The 18,605-nt window shown below is 48.3% G+C and overlaps 1 protein-coding gene and 2 non-coding genes across 4 annotated transcripts; all 3 read right to left on the minus strand.

Moving 5' to 3' along the window:
- Positions 1-406: 406 nt before the first annotated feature.
- On the minus strand, positions 407-480 carry TRNAI-AAU. Its single transcript has one exon. It is a non-coding gene; the product is annotated as a tRNA-Ile (tRNA).
- Positions 481-678: 198 nt separating this feature from the next.
- Positions 679-752, minus strand: TRNAI-AAU. The gene has a single exon. It is a non-coding gene; the product is annotated as a tRNA-Ile (tRNA).
- A 3,720-nt stretch (positions 753-4,472) lies between these two features.
- On the minus strand, positions 4,473-7,409 carry LOC119269913 (LOB domain-containing protein 6-like). Of its 2 annotated transcripts, none has more exons than XM_037551846.1 (4): positions 7,109-7,409; positions 6,292-6,726; positions 5,794-6,178; positions 4,473-4,687 (listed from the first exon to the last, which is right to left on the minus strand). In XM_037551846.1, the coding sequence occupies exons 2-3, from the start codon at positions 6,715-6,717 to the stop codon at positions 5,825-5,827; spliced, it is 780 nt and encodes a 259-aa protein (XP_037407743.1). In that variant the 5' UTR covers positions 6,718-6,726; positions 7,109-7,409; the 3' UTR covers positions 4,473-4,687; positions 5,794-5,824. The 2 variants fall into 2 exon arrangements, with proteins under 2 accessions (XP_037407743.1, XP_037407742.1); XM_037551845.1 differs by having other exon boundaries at positions 6,292-6,729.
- Positions 7,410-18,605: the final 11,196 nt, after the last annotated feature.

Here is an 18,605-nt window from a genome sequence, read left to right on the forward strand (position 1 = left end):
ACGGTAAGTTATGCAACACAGGCCTGATAATTTGCATGTGAATACCATGGTAACTTTGTTCTGAGGAGAAATCATGTGATAGACGTGAAGAAGTGGCAGTTTTCTCGGGGGTGGGCGCGCGAATGTGTGGGAGAAGCAGGTTTCTCGGGCGAGCCTGCGGGGTCGCTTGGGACGAAGCGAGGTCAAAGGACGGGGATCGTGTATGGTACTTTAAAATGAAAGAAATAGTGGTGTGGCAGTTTTGCTTATATAACACACGTGTGCCAAATATCACAGACCATATAAAAGTGATCTTGACAAGTAAATTGGTAAACAAAAGGAATAAACTTTTTTGAAGATATACGTCATAGTTTTTTTCTCTTGAGAATATATCATTTGAGATTTCGGTTGCAAAAAAAAATTAATATGGCCCATGCAGGTCCCGAACCTGCGACCTTGGCGTTATTAGCACCACGCTCTAACCAACTGAGCTAATGGGCCATCTTGTTATCAGTATTGAACTAAATTATTTGACTTTACACGTTACTATTTCCCTTTAATCACGTGAAATTCCGTTCAGAGAAAACAAAACGAAAATTATCAGTATTGAACTAAATTATTTGACTTTATACGTTACTATTTCCCTTTAATCACGTGAAATTCCGTTCAGAGAAAACAAAACGAAATATCAAAAATAGATGGCCCATGCAAGTCTCGAACCTGCGACCTTGGCCTTATTAGGACCACGCTCTAACCAGCTGAGCTAATAGGCGAATTTAATATAAAAAACGGATATTTAATTATTAATAAAATCGAAAAAGGCACAGTAACAACGCTGCGAAAGCACCTTAAATGATGAGCACTGTTCGACGACACATTGACCTGTGCGTTCCACAGTTCACGTTGCATCATCGGCCATCGTTGTTGGCAGCATAGGCATAGCAATGCCCCACTCCATCAGCGACGACATTCTGCAGTAACCAGGAGTAGCTCGGCACGTACTACCGCTCGGCCTCGAGCGGGTCCTTGACGCGGACCAGCGGTCCACCACCATCTTGTTCCCTCCGTAGTCCCGTCGGTCCGTCCGTCCGTTCGTTTCCGGGAACAGTGCGCTGGCTGCGCGCACAACTATTCGAGCGTGGCGGATCATACCCTGTGCGATCACGGCCGTACGCCCGGTGAATGCCCTGACGGGACGCGACGTGCGCGGGGCCGCCGGTGTTAATTCCATGCCTACTGCATCTGCATGCCGCTACGCGTAGGCGCATGCAGTGCATGCACGCGCGCGCGCGCCCTCGGGCAGGCCGCAGCCCTATGCAGCAGCCTCTTTGCTGTTTTCTTGTACTCGCACTAGTCGTTTCGTTCATTTTGATAGACAGAAGAAGAAGAAAAATGAAATCGGGCGATGAAGAGCGAGCTCCGGCCCTTCCCGTCGACCTGCGCGCGACCGTCGTCGTGGGCGGAAGTCGATCGGCCGGCGCGCGCGTGCTCCCATGACCAACCATCCGGTGCCCGATCGGTGGTCACGGTGACGAGACGACCGTCTGGGCCGTTGAGGCGCATTAACGAACACGCGCCGGAGCAAAATCGAGCCCGCACGCACGCGCCGCGCGCTCTGCCGGGGCGGCGTGGTGACGTGACGGGGGAGATCGCGAGCAGCAGGGCCTCGTGGCCGACGCCGGCCGGGGCCGGGGCCGCCTCCGACAGCGGCGCAGAAGCGTTCGCATTTAACGCCCGGCGCAGGAGGGGATGGGGGTTATCGAGGCGGCAGCGGCAGCGGCAGCGAAATCTCTCTCTCCTCTCCGCGATGTGCTGCTCGCTGCCACCGTCGTACCGTCGTCGCCATCATTGCCTCGCCTGCCGTTTCGCCCCCCACCCCAGCCATCATTGCGTGACGCGCTACCAGTACATGCCTGCCTCGGTCGATCGATCGATCGGACCGGCCGGCCCCAACCATTCCCATCGTCACTGTGGCAGTGCATGCATGGCACCGTGCAATCCTCGCTTCGAAAGCATGTGAAATACTACGGCCATGTTGACGCGTACTATCAAAAGCATCAGTGTCGAGTACGTACTTAAGTTAAGCATCCCCGCCATGAGGTCTAGCTGCTGCTACAGCCTACAGCGCGTCTCTACAGCACGTACGTACACCGGGTTTACGTGTTAACCGTTGGTCCACATGCATGGATTCAATAACCTAATGGTGGCATGGCAAGTCAGATAAAATGAAGAGCCAAGAAATGGCACTGTAGGTAGCGTGTGCGGGAGACCAGCTACGTGTCGCTAGAGCCAGAGGAACGCGGCTATGCGTGCGACTGTGCTGGTATATGTGCCTGTACGTATACGTGCCGCCATGAATGCAGGGAGATGCGCAATGAATGTCTCCTGCAGAACGAACGACATTTCTGGGAGGCCTGATGACCCGACGCTGCCATCTCTCTCTCTCTCCCTGGTGCTGCAGCTAGGGGTCCTGCAACATGCATTCTGCCTCATCGAACGGGCACCTCCCAAAATTCAGAGGGCTGCGTCCGGAGGGAGAGAGAGAGAAGGAAACAACAGCGGGACGACGAGGGATGATCAAAAGCGAATGCCATGTACACTAAAACTGGCACCGGTCAACGGAGCATACAGTGGTGTAATCAGCTGCATGACTCAAACGAGCGCCAGCTCTGTTGCGTGTGGCACGGCCGGCCTCCACTGCTCACTGCAGCTGCATGCCACGACGCGCGATCGCGCCATGCCATGCCATTGCCATGGAGCACACTGCACACGCCAACGCCAGTTCGCTTTTGTGCATGATCATGACTGTAGCTATATGCATCTAGGCTCACTAGCACGGCGTGGCCGGCCGGCTGGAGTAATTACCAGCTGCATGCACATGCATGCGAGTAGTAAAGCATCTTCCCAAATAAACCTACCGGTTAGGACTTAGGAGTAGCCATCTTAGCTCAGTACCATGATCTTCTCAGGGATTCACCGTGAGAAAGATCGCCATCCACACTGACCACTGCCCCGTCTGACGATGTGACCTCTCCAGGCGCCCATTGACCTCACATCACATCACCTCACAGCCTAGGGATCGGGTGTAGGCTGCGGAAATCTTCTCCCATGGATCTCTTCACAGAGAGTGTGTGTGGCCGGCCTTTAGTTACTCCCACACAGCCCTACAAAGCTAGCCTACGAGTAGCGGTTCCTCTACCCCGGCCACGCGCGCGCAGTTTGCCTCCGGCGCAAGCAAAAGCGAGCCAGCTGCAGCGTCGTCGCAGCGCAGGAATTGAAGAGAAGCGCTGGTGCTCTACGAGTAAATGCTTGCTTTCTTAGGCACTCACGTCGTCTACTACTAGTACTACTTGATCGATCGACCCATCCACCTGACCAGTCCTGCAGAGGATCCATGCAATGATGCAGCATATTTCACCACAGACAAGCGCGCGCGCATGCACCGCAGGCCCTAGCTACCATAGCATGCCATGTCCAATCGTATGTATGTGTAGCCTTCCTAGGTCACCGTAACACACACAAGTCAACCCGAAGATACTACTAGAGCTACTACTGATCTACTGTGATCTCGAACAGATTCAGCAAAACCTGCAACGTCAGCTTAACCAGTAAGCAGGGCAGGCCATCCTACTTACATGCATGCCTTTCTTTTCATTATGTATTTTTATTTATATCTATTTAGTCCAAATTTGAAACAAAATACTTCCTTCGGAATTTCATTGTGAGTCCAAGGCGTTTTGGATCTCGGCCTGCATGGAGGCTGAATTTTTTTAAAATTAAAAATTCAAATTTTTTGGATTCATGCACAAGTAAACAAGGATGTGGGTGTGTGTGTGTGTGTAAAATTTCAGGATGAAAATACATTGAAATGCAACCTGTACAAAAAAGACAAATTCATGGTTGGGAGGATGAATAGTATCATGTGTTAAAAAAGCCCTAACTTTTTTTTTGCACAACCCTCATTTCAACTTATTTTCATCCTGAAAATTTACACAATTGTTCATTATGCCTTCATCTCCATCTGTATTTTTTTCAGATTTTTTGAAATATAAAATAATGAATTTTCAATTTGGAATCTTGCATTTGGAGGCGTCCATGGAGCTCGGCCTCCAAAATCAATTTCCTGTCAAAGGCCTACTTTGATTTACAGAAATTATGTAGAAATTTTAAAAGATAAATGTTATTGAAAATTTCTTTGGAGCCTCCCTCATATTTCAAAGAGAAAAAACATTAGCTCTTGGACATAATGAAAAGTCCCATCCTATAAATCAAATATGACATCTTTTTCCCTATAGAAATTGACATATGTTTTCTCACCTCCTATGATTTCCATACTCCCATGATATTCCAATCCTATGAAACGAAGGAGGCTCAACTGATTGAACCCTTGCATAATTATGGGGATGCATAGTGAGTCGAACCAATCGTCAAAAACCGGCACGAGACCATTTGATCCACCACACATATTTCTATACATAATTAAGGGAGAGGTCTGATCAAGTGGTAGAAGTCAAGGACAAACACCATGCATGGATGCAGCGGTACAGCAAAACACAAGAAGGAGAAACAAGCAAAGTAAACATATGCATTCATGCCAAATAGACTAGTAAATTAATTAACACTCTCGCGATCAAGATAGGTAATAATTCAGGTCGTTGCACAGCCACCTAGGTCTTCAACATGGTGAATCTTTTTCCTCGTCAGCAACCTATAGAATATTGGCAAATATCAAAGTGAGGTCAAAGATAGTTCCTTCGCTTTTGATGTATGAATAACTGATCAATTATTAGTTCTTGCTTGTACTACTATATTCTGAAGTATACTTGTTCTACTTGCTACGAGAGGGAACTGTTACTGCCCAACTGTACGTAGTCAGCGTTTGATAAGTTTATACAGAGAATGAAATGGATGGACTATTTCCACTTTTTGTCTTATAGTAGTAGAAGACTAGCTTACTACCCAAACTGCTGAAATTGGGGTGCATCACTGTTGAACATGACAACACAACGCAACTGTATCGGCAGATCAGCGCCAAACTGTTCATGATCAGCTACTTATCACTGGTACAAACAGTTTTCTTCTTCTTCGAAGCTACACTGGAAAGATGAATGCTAATTTGTTTATTATTCGCGCCATTTTAGCTCATTCTTGTTGCGCTTAATTTGTCTTACCACTTACATTTAACTTGAAAAAGAGATGCACGCGCAATAGTAGACATGAAATATCAGTAATTTTCCCCACAGGTGAGGTGTTTAGGTCGCAGTGGCAGCTGACTAGCTAGATAGCTAGCTCTACCTGCTGATAGATAGTACCCATGAGGCCATGACTTAGAAATTTAGAAAACCTTACGAGTTACTACGGTACTCCACTAGCTATAGCTACTTAGCTAGGCATGGCACCTAAGTTGAAACTAAGCATGCATGCTGGAGCACTATCAAGAGGTCAAGCATGAAACAGATTTTTGTTTCCACATTGATCGACCAACAGCACCATATTTTTTTGCGTTCATTCACGCGTGACGTGCATGTACTCCTACTAACCAAATGCTGAAGATATGTTCACCACAAGAGTGTGCATGGACACTTAACAATAACCAGAGTAAAAGCTAAACAGTGCGCCGAGGCCAGATTAATGGGTGGTAACAGATCATCAACATTTTACAAGCAAATCCGGCAGCCAATCATCAACATTAATTGGGTTCCAACGCATCATTGCACACAGTAAATAAACTAACCAAAGAACCGTGGTGATTTATTCATGATCACAAGTGGAAGAGGAAGACCGGCCGGAAGAGTGGAGTAGTTAATGCCGCACCTGGCCTGACAGAGGGCAGCCGCTCGATCGGCTACTGCCCGGCGCCGCCCCTCTCGTCGCTGCCGGCGATGCCGGGCTTCAGGAACGGCGAGCCGCCGAGCATGCCGAGACCTGGCACCGACCCTGCGCCAGCCAATGCGGCCGCCGAGTACCCGAACTCGTAGCCGCCGTTCAGGCCCAGCCTCGCGATGGGCTCGGCCGCCTCGTAGCTCCTGGACAGCATCTGCACGGCAGCGAACTGATGGTCTTGCCCGAAGCCCGTGACCCCGCCGACGGAGCCGAGCGCCGCGGAGTGCCCAACGTTGATGAAGCTCGCCACGCCGTTCGGCACCGCGCTGCCGATGAACTCCGCCATCGACTGCGACCCGTTCGGCCCCGCCGCCGACTGAAACAAGGATCACAGTCAAACACCACCAACAAATGTATGTGCATCAGCGTATGAGCGATGATCGATGGTAAAGAAGATCGACGAGTGTGATGGAATAAAAGAAACCTCACCTGGTACTTGGAGAGCTCGTACTTGGCGCGGGCGAGGTCCTGCTGGAGCTGGCGGAGGTTGCGCTGGAGGATGGAGATGACGGCGACGCAGCCGTAGACGGGGTCGCGGAGGCGCATGTCGGCCTCGTAGGCGAGGGAGTTCACGGCGTCCTCGCGCTGGTACGGGTGGAGCTCGTTCAGCAGCTTGGTCACGTTGCTGGCGCCGAAGACGCGGTGCACGTGCACGAACTTCTGCGGGTTGTCCGGCGGGAAGTAGGGCGCGAACACGCAGTCAGGCTGGCACTTGCGGCGGAGGAACTTGCACGCCGCGCACGGCGACCCCGTGCCGCACACCCCGCCGGCGCCGTTGCCCCCCGCCGATGAGGCGGCCAAGGTGATCACCGATCCTCCCGGCGCCGGCAACGAAGACGCCGACGACGAGGCCATCCTTCACGCCTGCTGAAACAAGAGGAAGATGTGTATAAGCAGAAAGAATCAGTGATTTTATTCTCTTGCCAAATACTCCGTGGAGAACGAACGATGCCTAAAAAGCACAGGAAAATATACCAAATATGCACCCGCATCTCCTATATATTAGAAGGAAACAAATACTGGGCAGAAATCAGAGTAGAATTCGTTTCCTTCTGAGCAGAAATGCCAAGAAAACTCTGGGCATGTGCCTTTCTTGGATCAATGGCCGGAAGCGTAGTTAACTGAGACCAAGAAGAGAAAGGAAGAGACTACAAAAAGCAAGGGGGGGAGAGAGATAAAAGAAAGGAGGAGAAGTTATCGGATCCGACGCCGGCGGTGGTGGCTGCCTACTTACATACGCACGTACCCTTTTTGCACGATCCTTTTCCGCTATCTCTGCGCGCGCCGCCGCCGCCTCCTGCTGCTCACCGCGCTCCTCGCCTTCCTCTCCGGCCTCCCGGCTGTCGCTGCACCTTTTAGACGGAGCGAGCTTCTTTTTGCTCGCCTGCGGATTTACCCTGTGGAGGTTGGAAGGAGAGGGAGAGGGAGAAGCGGAGAAGTGAGGAGGTTAGGGACAGGCCACCGAAAGATGGTGAGGTGCGTGGTATATGTTGCGAGGAAGGGGGAGGAGAAGCGGAGGGGGGATGTATGTTGGCTTGGGACGGAGGGTTAAATGAATGGAATTTGATATCTGTGTTCTTTATTGGATGCATGGGTAGATATTAAGGAAGAGAGAGAGAGAGAGAGAGAGAGAGAGAGAGAGAGAGAGCGAGAGAGAGAGAGAGCTGTGAGAGAATGGAATGAAAGAATACTGATTGGACATCCGAGGTCAATGTGATGATCTACTCAATCGTATCCATGATCATTATGTTTTGTGTAAAATTTCAGTTCATGGGAAATACATCGATGTGCAATATATATGTATTTTTAGTGTAAAATGTTAAAAACTGTGCAAACCAAAAATAGTTTAACTTTTCATGAAAATAATATTAATCTAACATGCACCCGACCAAGAGAGAAGACAGTGTCAAGCCGACGCCGCCCTTCCTCACCTGCCTAAATGGAATGAATATCTCCTTCGTATAGTTCTTGCATAATTTGGGTACATGTTTTTCTGAAGCACTTGATTTTTTATTGCTCTAAACTTAATTATTTCCAAGAAACTTTGGAATCTTCTATTTCTAAGTAGTTACGACCCACTACCAATTTTTCCTAGACATACAATCAATGCCACATAAGCAAGTCATGCATGCAAGTCATAAATTAAATTGGTCTTGTATTACCCTCTGGACGAGACTTGCTTGCTCCCCGCGCGTGCGCTCATCCGTGCTCCCTCGTACGTGGCTTGATTTGATTGGAACAAAATAAGGCCCCGCCCCATCCCCTTAAAATCAGGGGGGAGATGATTAGATTAGAAAGAAAAAGGAAAAAAGACAGCCGTAGGATAAAGTGGGAGCACGGATGGGAGCATGGAGAGGGAGCAGGCAAGCCGGATCCTCTCTGGCATGATACTCTCTATGCATGAAGCGCGCCACATCATCAATTCATGCATGATATTCTCTATGCATGCAAGTCATAATTTATTTTTAAAAATTGATTTTGTATTGGCAGCATGTGTTGGGCGATTGCAGCATACATATGTAGTTCACTCTTCATATTTTTGTTAGAAATGCCATTCTTTTAACTGAAATCTTTTTTTTTCTCTACTTATACTCTTCATATTATTTTTTATTTTTTAAGCTTACATTTACTTCCTATTGGTTTTAGATGTTTTTAGCAACTTTTATGCATGTATTTTAGCACAAACAATTACACTTTAAAGTGATCATCTACTCAACTTTTATTTTTATTTTTAGCAACGAAACTCTTATGCGGGGGGCATTCATCTATAGTACAAGCATTTACACACACACACACACACACACACACACACACACACACACACACACTTTAAAGTGTTTTTAAATTTATTGTTCAATTCGGAAGCATGATCATACCCGAACAGTTTTGTTGTACCCTTCTATTATACTTACTAATTGACCAGCACACTTTTATATTTTATCTTTCGACAAGTTTCTAGTTAATTTAACCCGTATGAAAATCACAGCAAAAGATTTAAAAAATATCATTACCATGCTATGATCTAACAATACTAGTGCGTACTAGACATAGAAGAGACATATATATAAATATCACAGGTATGTCAAACACATGAACCAGCAAGAGAATTAGCAGTTCATGCTATCTAGTTGGGTAGGTCAAGGTTGTGGTGGCAACGAAAACCTTCTTCGTGGCATTATCCTTGCCACCCATGGCGAATTTAGTGAAGTTGCAAAAGAAGTTAAAGTGCTGGTGGTGAGCGGTAGCGCTGAGACGCTCTCCAAAGATCTTAACACCTTCCCTCCAGTATAGGATCGCAAAAAGGTGCAATCATGGTGATTTTCTCACCTTTAGAATCATGCGTGTGATCTTTGCAAGTAGCAATGGCAAGAGGAAGGATGACATGTGTGCGAGAAGGCGGAGCATGTGATATGACCATATGAAAGCTAGATCCCACTATACCACATAGATCTGGAAACTGATGTTATTAATATGTTGGGTGGCCCCTATCCCGACCAGCAAAAAAACCACATTCATGGCATGGATCTGAGTCTGCCTTGGCTCGGGTCATTCATCAACCACGAGCTGGACATGGCGAGGCGGGCGGCAGAGGAGGAGTTCACATGTACCACACTTCTTTCTCATGCTCTAGTGGGATGTGAGGGAGAGTTCTTTGTCCAAACTCTCATCCGCTTCACATGTAGGACTATATTCTCACCTATGCCATGACACCACAAATAAGATTTTTAAACTTTAATTCAGGAAAAATGAATATGTGGGCCTAAATCTCGTATTTAATTCAAAATTTCATATGTGACCGCATTTGAATTATATTGGGTTTAATAGTCAAACAACAATTATAGTGGGCTTGATGTATTATTAAAATAAAAATAGTTTCGTAATTGTAGTTTTAAAAATAATTGTTAATATTGCTATAATAGAAATTCACATGTCAAAATATATAGTGTGGACCATCTACCTACTGAACGTCAATTGAAGATAGATATCAACCTCCCAAGTTAAAGAGGTGGCTTTAATTTAGTTGTTGGTTATCGATACAAATTTGCCTATGCACATCTCAAAAAATTGCACAATGCTCTCTACTCATTTTGCTACAAGGTATACGGTCCTCCCTCTAGTGTTATTGAAGCTTAAACCCTAGTCATTAGGTGGCAGTTGATGAATGCTATCTGATAAGATGGAGAACTTGCATCTAGGGTGGTACCAAGTAGTATAAACAATTAGAAGGCAACCATGTCAGGTTATGCCATGGTTGTGGATTTGACAGAAGAGAAAAATTAAGCATAGTTCTAATCTAGACCAGCCATGTCACCATTGAGAAGGGACTTTGAACTGGAGAAAGTTCGATGGGTGAAAGTATTGAAAGTATTGTGGTCGTCATGTCAAGCAACAATTTACCGATAGATCGGGTGCACCGGTAGCAGTTCAAGTGGTCATATAGAATTCAGAGGTTGGTGAAGAAGTGATTTGGGAAGATTAGAACATTACATTTATGTAAGGATGAAGTAGTGCATGCATAGATATACTATGAAGAGAGTGAATTTCTTGCTCTTAAGTTCCATAAAGCCCTTCTTTTTGAAAAAAAATGATGATTATATTTAAAGTTTCAATTTTTTGAATAAAACACACATAAACATTGAGATGTTTACTAAAATTCTATAAATTTTCATGGTCAAATTTGCTTTGGCTAAGTTGTATAGAAACAAAAAATCATAGACTTTATAGTGAAAATAATGCATGTGCTAGAAAGGCATGGTTTTCTTTGTAGCATGAACCACAACATATTTCGTCATGTAAATTTATGGAGATGTATTATACATCCCCAGATTCATGTGTAAATTTTTCAGACTATTTTGAAACTTCAAAATATGGTTTTTGTAATAAAAAATTCGGCCGCATGGAGCCGGAGATCCAAAAGCATTTTCCGAAAAGATAGCAGTTACTAGATGTGTAGTACAAAATAATAGTTTTAAACTTTATTTTTCAGTTACTCCTTACATAGATGGGCATTCTTCTTTCTTTCTTTTTTTCTATTTTGCGGGGAGCATTATACTTTTTTTATGAGAACATTGGACTTGAGCAAGCATAATAACAAAATGTACTCCCTCCAATCCATATTAATTGGTGCTGATTTAGTATAAAGTTATACTAAATCAGCCGCAATTGCTTCCTTTTTTTAATGATTGTAAATACCCATTCATGGCAATGGCAACGCCCTTGATTCACACGGCAAAGAGCATGTCCGGAACGAACAACAGCACTTGGCCCACCGGCCGGGCGGGACCGGGCCGTTTTTAATACGAGTAGCACGAGCCAGAAACGCGGGCCAGCGCCCTCCTCCTCCTCCTCCTCGCGCGCTGCCAAGCCAATAACAGCAGCCCAGGGCAGGGCAGCAGATGATTCAAATATTGAATGCAGGAATGTAACGGTGCATGATTGAGCACTGGGGTCGTCCCAGGACAGGACCCTTCCCATTCAATACCGTGATGGCCACAACTCACGCTTCCACGACTCTCATCATGACTAGGTTAGCCACCACCTCGCAGGTGCTGCCCAAGCTAATTAGCTAAGCACGCCCTTACTTCATAACATGGATATCTTTAGGCCTAATCATCATTGTACGGCGGGGCAATTGGGCCGACGCCGACTGCTTAATTTGTACTGGCCCGTGATGGGAGCAAGCGGGCACACTGCTAGAGCTTGACAAATCATCACTTGATCGGCTAGTGTAGCAAGTAGGAGTGGCGCCGGCCGGGAGGAAGGATGGCTGTGGCTGGACCGCTTGGCGGGTGGCCGGCTGCCAATTCTAGCTCGGCAATCAATTCGATCGATCGGGTGGTTCGTGCGTGCGTGTTTCCTCCCGCATGATCCAATTCTTAGTCGAGATCGATCGGTGTCATCATCATATGGTGGTACTGGTCTACTGGAGGGAGGGATAATCTTTGCAGCGCTGCAAGATTGTCAGTACTTATCTAGGGCACCCCGGCCTGCACGGCCGGTGCTGCCGCAGTTAAGTTAAGCCCTTCAGTTTCTTTTACTTGCACTTTTAGTTTCCACGGGGGATCGTGGTGGCACCTGGTCCATGGTACTAATCCTACGAGGAGAGGGGAAGAAATCACACGCGCCAGCGCGCGCGGGGTGTGTCGGTGACCCGGAAAACCATGGAGGTAGCGGGCGGCGGGGAGAAAGAGCGTGGGCAAGCGGAGAGCGGCGATGCCGGTGACCCCCAAGTTGCATGTCCCTTCCGACGGGTAGGATGGGATTGCATGCATGCCGGTGACCACCGGATGGGATTGGCGAATGGCCTCGCTTCTCACGGTAGCCTTTTAGGGTTATACAGATCGATCATGTGTACAGTACTGGCTAATCAATCAGTCGCCGGAGACAAGTGATGTGCTCAATTCCTGGAGCCGGCGGTGCAACAGGGGAACCGAGCCATTTTCGTCGTTTGACCCGTCGAAAGGCGAATCGATCGAGTGCGAGTTGATGTGAAGAAGAAACGCCTTTCGCTCGCTGCAGGATATACCGGCGGCCCCAGCGAGGGAGGGAGGTGTGGATCGGTCCATCGAGTTGTCAACGTCCAAGGCTCCAAGCAGGCGCAGGGGAGTTATGCGTAACACTCATCCTCCCACTCTGTCTGCCTGCTTCCGTGCTCCGTGCTGTGCTGTGCTTGGGCCACCTCGCTCGCTCTCGTCTCATCCGGAGCAAATGCGATCGACCGACTACGACTATCCCTTTCCCTCGTCACTCTTGGGATCCGCGCCCGCGCGCTCTTGATGCCTGCACCGTCCTGCCGGCCGTGTCTGCGAGTGACACTGTCTGTACCGCGTACGTGGTGTGCGCACCGCCTTAATCCCACCCCGTGTACGTGCTACAGTACTCCAATTGCTAGTATTCCCTTTTTTTTTTGAAATTCAACTCGTGTTTAACCATTAGTTAGAATCGTGGCATCATTTACAATGAGGGATTACTGCCCCTGGGCCATTTCCCATATCCAAACGTTTGAAGGGGAGTATTGTCACGGATCTGTAGTCTAGGCAACGGGATTTACTCTTACTGGATCGAATCAAGGATACAAGTGTTCTAGGGTTCCTTAGCAAGAAAGGGGATCAGGATGAGAGAGCCAGGGAAGGAAGGAAGGGTACATCGCCCAACGGCGCCGCCAGTCTGTGATCTAATGATACCCAAGCGAGTGGCTCACTCGCCTTAAGTAGTCTCACTTGCTCCACCCTGGCCCAGTCACTTGCCGGTTGGGCTTGGTGATCCTCTTGGGCCGGGCTGGCGGCGCTGGGCCTTGGCCTTCAGTAGTTCCCGTGACATTCCCTCCCCCTTGCATTTTGGCTTGTCCCCAAGCCAAGGCTCGAAGGAATCTGGCGCGGAGAGGTACTTCATCTTCCCAGGTAGCCAGCGACGCCGGAAATCCGGACCAGTGGACCAGCACTTGCGGTACTTGCCGCACTCCGTGTTGCACATCGCGGCGTTGGAGGATGGCTGCTGGTACATGGAAGGGTAGGAGATCCTCGTCGAGAATCAGCAGCTCCGGCACGATCTGTGTGTTCGGAGGCATGCCCGCGCAGAGCTGGGAGACGTGGATGACAGGGTGGATCTTGGCCTGCTCCGGCAGCGCCAATCTGTATGTGACCTCGCCGACGCGCCCAGTAACCTGAAATGGACCAAAGAACCGAAAAGCTAGTTTGTGGTTAGCTCGAGCCGCGACCGATGATTGCGCGTACGGTTGCAGCTTGAGGTACACCCAATCCCCAACTGCGAACACTCGATCCGATCTCTTCTGGTCCGCTTTGGCTTTCATCACTTGACGAGCACGATGCAAATGTTGCTTCAAGGACTGCAGCACTGTTGCTCGATCTTTTGTCCATGCCGCCAGATCAGACACCGTATCATTAGCGATGTTGGTGATGCCGAAGAATTGAGGTTTGTGGCGATACAGTACCTCGAAGGGAGAGGACTTGAGTACGGAGTGGTATGATGTGTTGTACCAGAACTCCGCCAACGCTAGTCAGTTAGCCCATTTGCTCGGACAATTGTGGACAAAGCATCTCAAGTACAGCTCCATGCACTGGTTCACTCTCTCAGTAGTCCCGTCGGTCTACGGGTGCCGTGCTGATGATATGTTCAGGGTGGTCCGTGTCAGTTTGGCCAGCTCTCGCCATACCCTGCTAGTGAAGATGCGGTCCCGATCTGAAACCATCTTGTCCGGGGGTCCGTGGAGCTTGAAGACGTTCTCCATGTATGCTTTAGCCACTTGCAGTGCGGAGAACGGGTGCCGGAGTGGAATGAAATGGGCGTACCGTGTCAACTTATCCACTACCACTAGGATTGAGTTGTAGCCCTTTGATCTTGGTAGCCCTTCTACAAAGTCCAAGGTCACCATTTCCCAAGCCTGCTCTGGTATTGGTAGTGGTTGGAGGAGGCTGGGATACTTGACATGCTCTGGCTTGGCTTGTTTGCAAATTGCACAATTGCCCACAAATCTCTTCACAACTTGTTTCAGTTTGGGCCATGCGAATAGCCTGATAATGCGTTTGTATGTCGCCTGAACTCCCGAGTGTCCACCTATCGCCCCTGAGTGCAGCTCATGAAGAATTTTGTCTTGAGCCTCTTTGTTTTGACCCAGCCACACTCGTCCTTTATACCTGATGAGCCCGTCTGTCACTTGGAAGGGTCCCTTGGGGGCGATCCCTTGTTTTGCCTTGGTCAACATGTCACTACAACTAGGGTCCATCTCATACCCTTGCTTGACTTGGGTTAGCCATGCTGGAACACAGACCATGATGGCACAGTTGGACCCCGCTGGTCTGCATGACCAGGCGTCAGCAGCCAAGTTTGTTGCTCCTTTGCGTTACTCAATTTTGTATTGTAGCCCCAACAGCTTCGACAACGCCTTGTGTTGCCAGGGTGTGGTCAGTCGCTGCTCATCCAAACAAGCCAGGCTGCGATGGTTAGTGCGAATGGTGAACTCAGATTGCAACAGGTATGGTCTCCACTGCTCCACCGCCATGAGGATGGCCAGGCACTCCTTCTCATAGGTAGACAACATCCGGTGTCGAGGGCCAAGCGCTTGGCTCAGAAAGGCGATTGGGTGGTGGCGTTGCATCAGGATAGCACCGATACCAACGTCTGATGCATCGGTCTCCACTGTGAAAAGGCTGCTTGAAATCCGGCAATGCCAGCACTGGGGCTGAAGTCAACGCCCGTTTCAGGGTCTGGAATGCTTGCTCACACGTGTTTGTCCACTGATATGGCACACCCTTCTTCAGAAGATCTGTGAGCGTACGGCTGATCACCCCAAAACTTGATGAACCGGCGGTAATACCCGACCATTCCCAAAAACTGACGCAGCTCCTTCACCGAGGTGGGTGGATCCCATGCTGGAACTTTCTCAATGTTCTTGGGTCAGTGTGTACTCCATCCGCACTGATCACATGTCCCAAGTACCTGAGCTGCGGTTGTGCAAAGGCACATTTCTTGATCTTGAGCTTGAGAGAGTATTTGTCCAGTCGCTGAAAGACCTCACGCAAGAGCTGGACATGTTCCCGGAGGGTTTTGTTAAATACCAGGATGTCGTCGATGAACACTAACATGCCATGGTGAATCAGAGGTCCTAGAACAATGTGCATGCCTTGCTGAAATGTAAAAGGCCCTCCGGTCACTCCATATGGCATCACCTTAAACTCGAAGTGCCCGTGATGAGTTTGGAAAGCTGTCTTCGGCTCGTCCCCTGGACGCATCTGAATCTGGTGATATCCCGATCTCAAATCAAGACTAGTGAACACTGTTGCTCCATGCAGCTCATCCAAAAGTTCCTCGATGACTGGAATTGGGTATTTATTCTTGATGGTGATTGCATTCAAATGGCGGTAATCGACACGGAATCTCCATTCTCTGTCCTTTTTCTGCACGAGTAAAACATGCGAAGAAAAGGGGCTGCGGCTGCACTGGATGATTCCTTAGCGTAGCATCTCTTGGACCTGTGCCTCAATCTCGTCTTTCTGGACAGGGTTGTACCTGTATGGTCGCACGTTCACCGGTTGAGCTCCTAGGATGAGATCAATGGAATTATCAAACTCTCGCGATGGTGGCAGAGCTTGTGGTTCTGTGAAAAAACTGCTCAATTCCACAAGTAAGGCTTGAACTGCAGGTGGCACCGGGGTTGTTTCCACGTCTGCTTTGACCTCAGCTACCAACAACACATGCGCGATGGCTTTCCTTACTTGCAACAGGTTCAGTTGAGTGGATGAAATAGGTTCACAAATAATATCCGAACTGTCTATCCCTTGGAGTTGCACCTGCTTGCCTTTGTGTGTAAAAGCCATTGATTTTTTAGTCTAGTTAACTATCATCAACCCTCGAGACTCGAGCCAATCCATTCCTAATACGATATCATAGCAGTCGAGCGGAAATAGCTTGAATGTGGATCGGAACTGTTCCCCTTGGATCTGGTATTCGCACACCGGCAATTCCTTGTCACACAAAGTAACTGCTCCATCGGCCACCTTCACCTTCATTGGATGTTGCATTGGTTGTACCCCCGGCTAGTTCTGTGCAACCTCCGAATTGACAAAACTATGGGAAGAGCCCGAATCCACTAGCATTAGCAGCACCTTGTTACCCACTCTACCATGAAGACGGAAAGCCTTGGGCGCCTCTATACGGCTGTACCAGTAACAGCGGCTGCTAACAGCAAGCACAAATCTTCTTTTGAACTATCCATCTGAGCACTCGGCGAGGGATCCGGTGATGTTGGTGGTGACAGCATGCCCACCATCTCTTCCACAACGTGCAGTTGTACAGTGGATGCGCAAGTATGCCCTGGCCCCCATCGATCGCCACACGTGAAGCATAGCCCGCGTGCTTTCCTGAAGTTACGCAAGGCCTTGAGCTTGTCGTCCACTGTCATAGACGAACCCATGGGCGTCTTGACGATGTCGAGCCCGCGGCGTGTCTCAAGTGGCGATGGTGTTGGTGAGGTGCACCCCGCCTGTGTGGGCACCGGAAGCGCGACAGCCAGCGGAGGCCGTGAGGTGAATCGCTCTGCTCGAGTATGAGCGCTCCCCGGCCGAGAAGGGCCATTGTTTTCCTACTCCAAACGCACCAACTCGACCACCTCCTCCTGCAATTCAGCCAAAGAGACGGCAGTTTCCAAGTCCGGGGGTCGATGAAGCATCACAACAACCTTAATGTCATGATGTAATCCTTCGACAAAATGAGTAGTAAAGAACAGGGGATCCCAAGAGCTATGATGCGCTAACAGGCTATGCATGGATAAATTGAATTGTTCGGCATATTCAAGAATTGAGCCTGTTTGCTTCAGTTTCGAAAACTTGCGCAGAACGAACTGAAACTCAGCAGCCAAATTTGTCTAGCACAGCTATGCAAAACTCCTCCCAGTTAGCACTCTTCAGATGCATTTTAGACCACTCTAACCACAAGGAAGCCGCCCCCGTGAAGTGAACAATAGAAGTGTCCACACAGATGTGCGGGTCTAGCCCATTCACACGGAAAAAGGCTTCGCAACGAAGGCGCCAACCCGTGGGATTGTCGCCATCAAATTCAGGACTGAAGGAAATATGCCCTAGAGGCAATAATAAAGTTATTATTTATTTCCTTATATCATGATAAAAGTTTATTATTCATGCTAAAACTGTATTAACCGGAAACATAATACATGTGTGAATACATAGACAAACAGAGAGTCACTAGTATGCCTCTACTTGACTAGCTCGTTAATCAAAGATGGTTATGTTTCCTAACCATGGACAAAGAGTTGTCATTTGATTAACGGGATCACATCATTAGTTGAATGATCTGATTGACATGACCCATTCCATTAGCTTAGCACCCGATCGTTTAGTATGTTGCAATTGCTTTCTTCATGACTTATACATGTTCCTATGACTATGAGATTATGCAACTCCCGTTTGCCGGAGGAACACTTTGTGTGCTACCAAACGTCACAACGTAACTGGGTGATTATAAAGGAGCTCTACAGGTGTCTCCAAAGGTACATGTTGGGTTGGCGTATTTCAAGATTAGGATTTGTCACTCCGATTGTCGGAGAGGTATCTCTGGGCCCTCTCGGTAATGCACATCACTGAAGCCTTGCAAGCATTGCAACTAATGAGTTAGTTGCAGGATGATGTATTACGGAACGAGTAAAGAGACTTGCCGGTAACGAGATTGAACTAGGTATGGGATACCGACGATCGAATCTCGGGCAAGTAACATACCGATGACAAAGGGAACAACGTATATTGTTATGCGATCTGACCGATAAAAGATCTTCGTAGAATATGTAGGAGCCAATATGAGCATCCAGGTTCCGCTATTGGTTATTGACCGGAGACGTGTCTCGGTCATGTCTACATTGTTCTTGAACCCGTAGGGTCCGCACGCTTAAGGTTACGATGACAGTTATATTATGAGTTTATGCATTTTGATGTACCAAAGGTTGTTCGGAGTCCCGGATGTGATCACGGACATGACAAGGAGTCTCGAAATGGTCGAGACATAAATATTGATATATTGGAAGCCTATGTTTGGATATCGGAAGTGTTCCGGGTGAAATCGGGATTTTACCGGAGTACCGGGAGGTTACCGGAACCCCCCGGGAGGTATATGGGCCTTAGTGGGCCTTAGTGGAAGAGAGGAGAGGTGGCCAGAGATGGGCCGCGCGCCCCTCCCCCCCTTGGTCCGAATAGGACAAGGAGAGGGGGCCGGCCCCC

The sequence above is a fragment of the Triticum dicoccoides genome, chromosome 3A (genome assembly GCF_002162155.2).
Source record: "Triticum dicoccoides isolate Atlit2015 ecotype Zavitan chromosome 3A, WEW_v2.0, whole genome shotgun sequence".
Taxonomy (NCBI): Eukaryota; Viridiplantae; Streptophyta; class Magnoliopsida; order Poales; family Poaceae; genus Triticum; species Triticum dicoccoides.

What these genes read in the sequence shown, in the direction of transcription:
- LOC119269913 (XM_037551846.1), bottom strand. Translation starts at nt 6,717, where the DNA reads ATGGCCTCGTCGTCGGCGTCTTCGTTGCCGGCGCCGGGAGGATCGGTG. An exon ending in ACGAGCTCTCCAAGTACCAG is followed by an intron (nt 6,179 to 6,291) that starts GTGAGGTTTCTT and finishes TCCTTGTTTCAG; the next exon opens with TCGGCGGCGGGGCCGAACGG.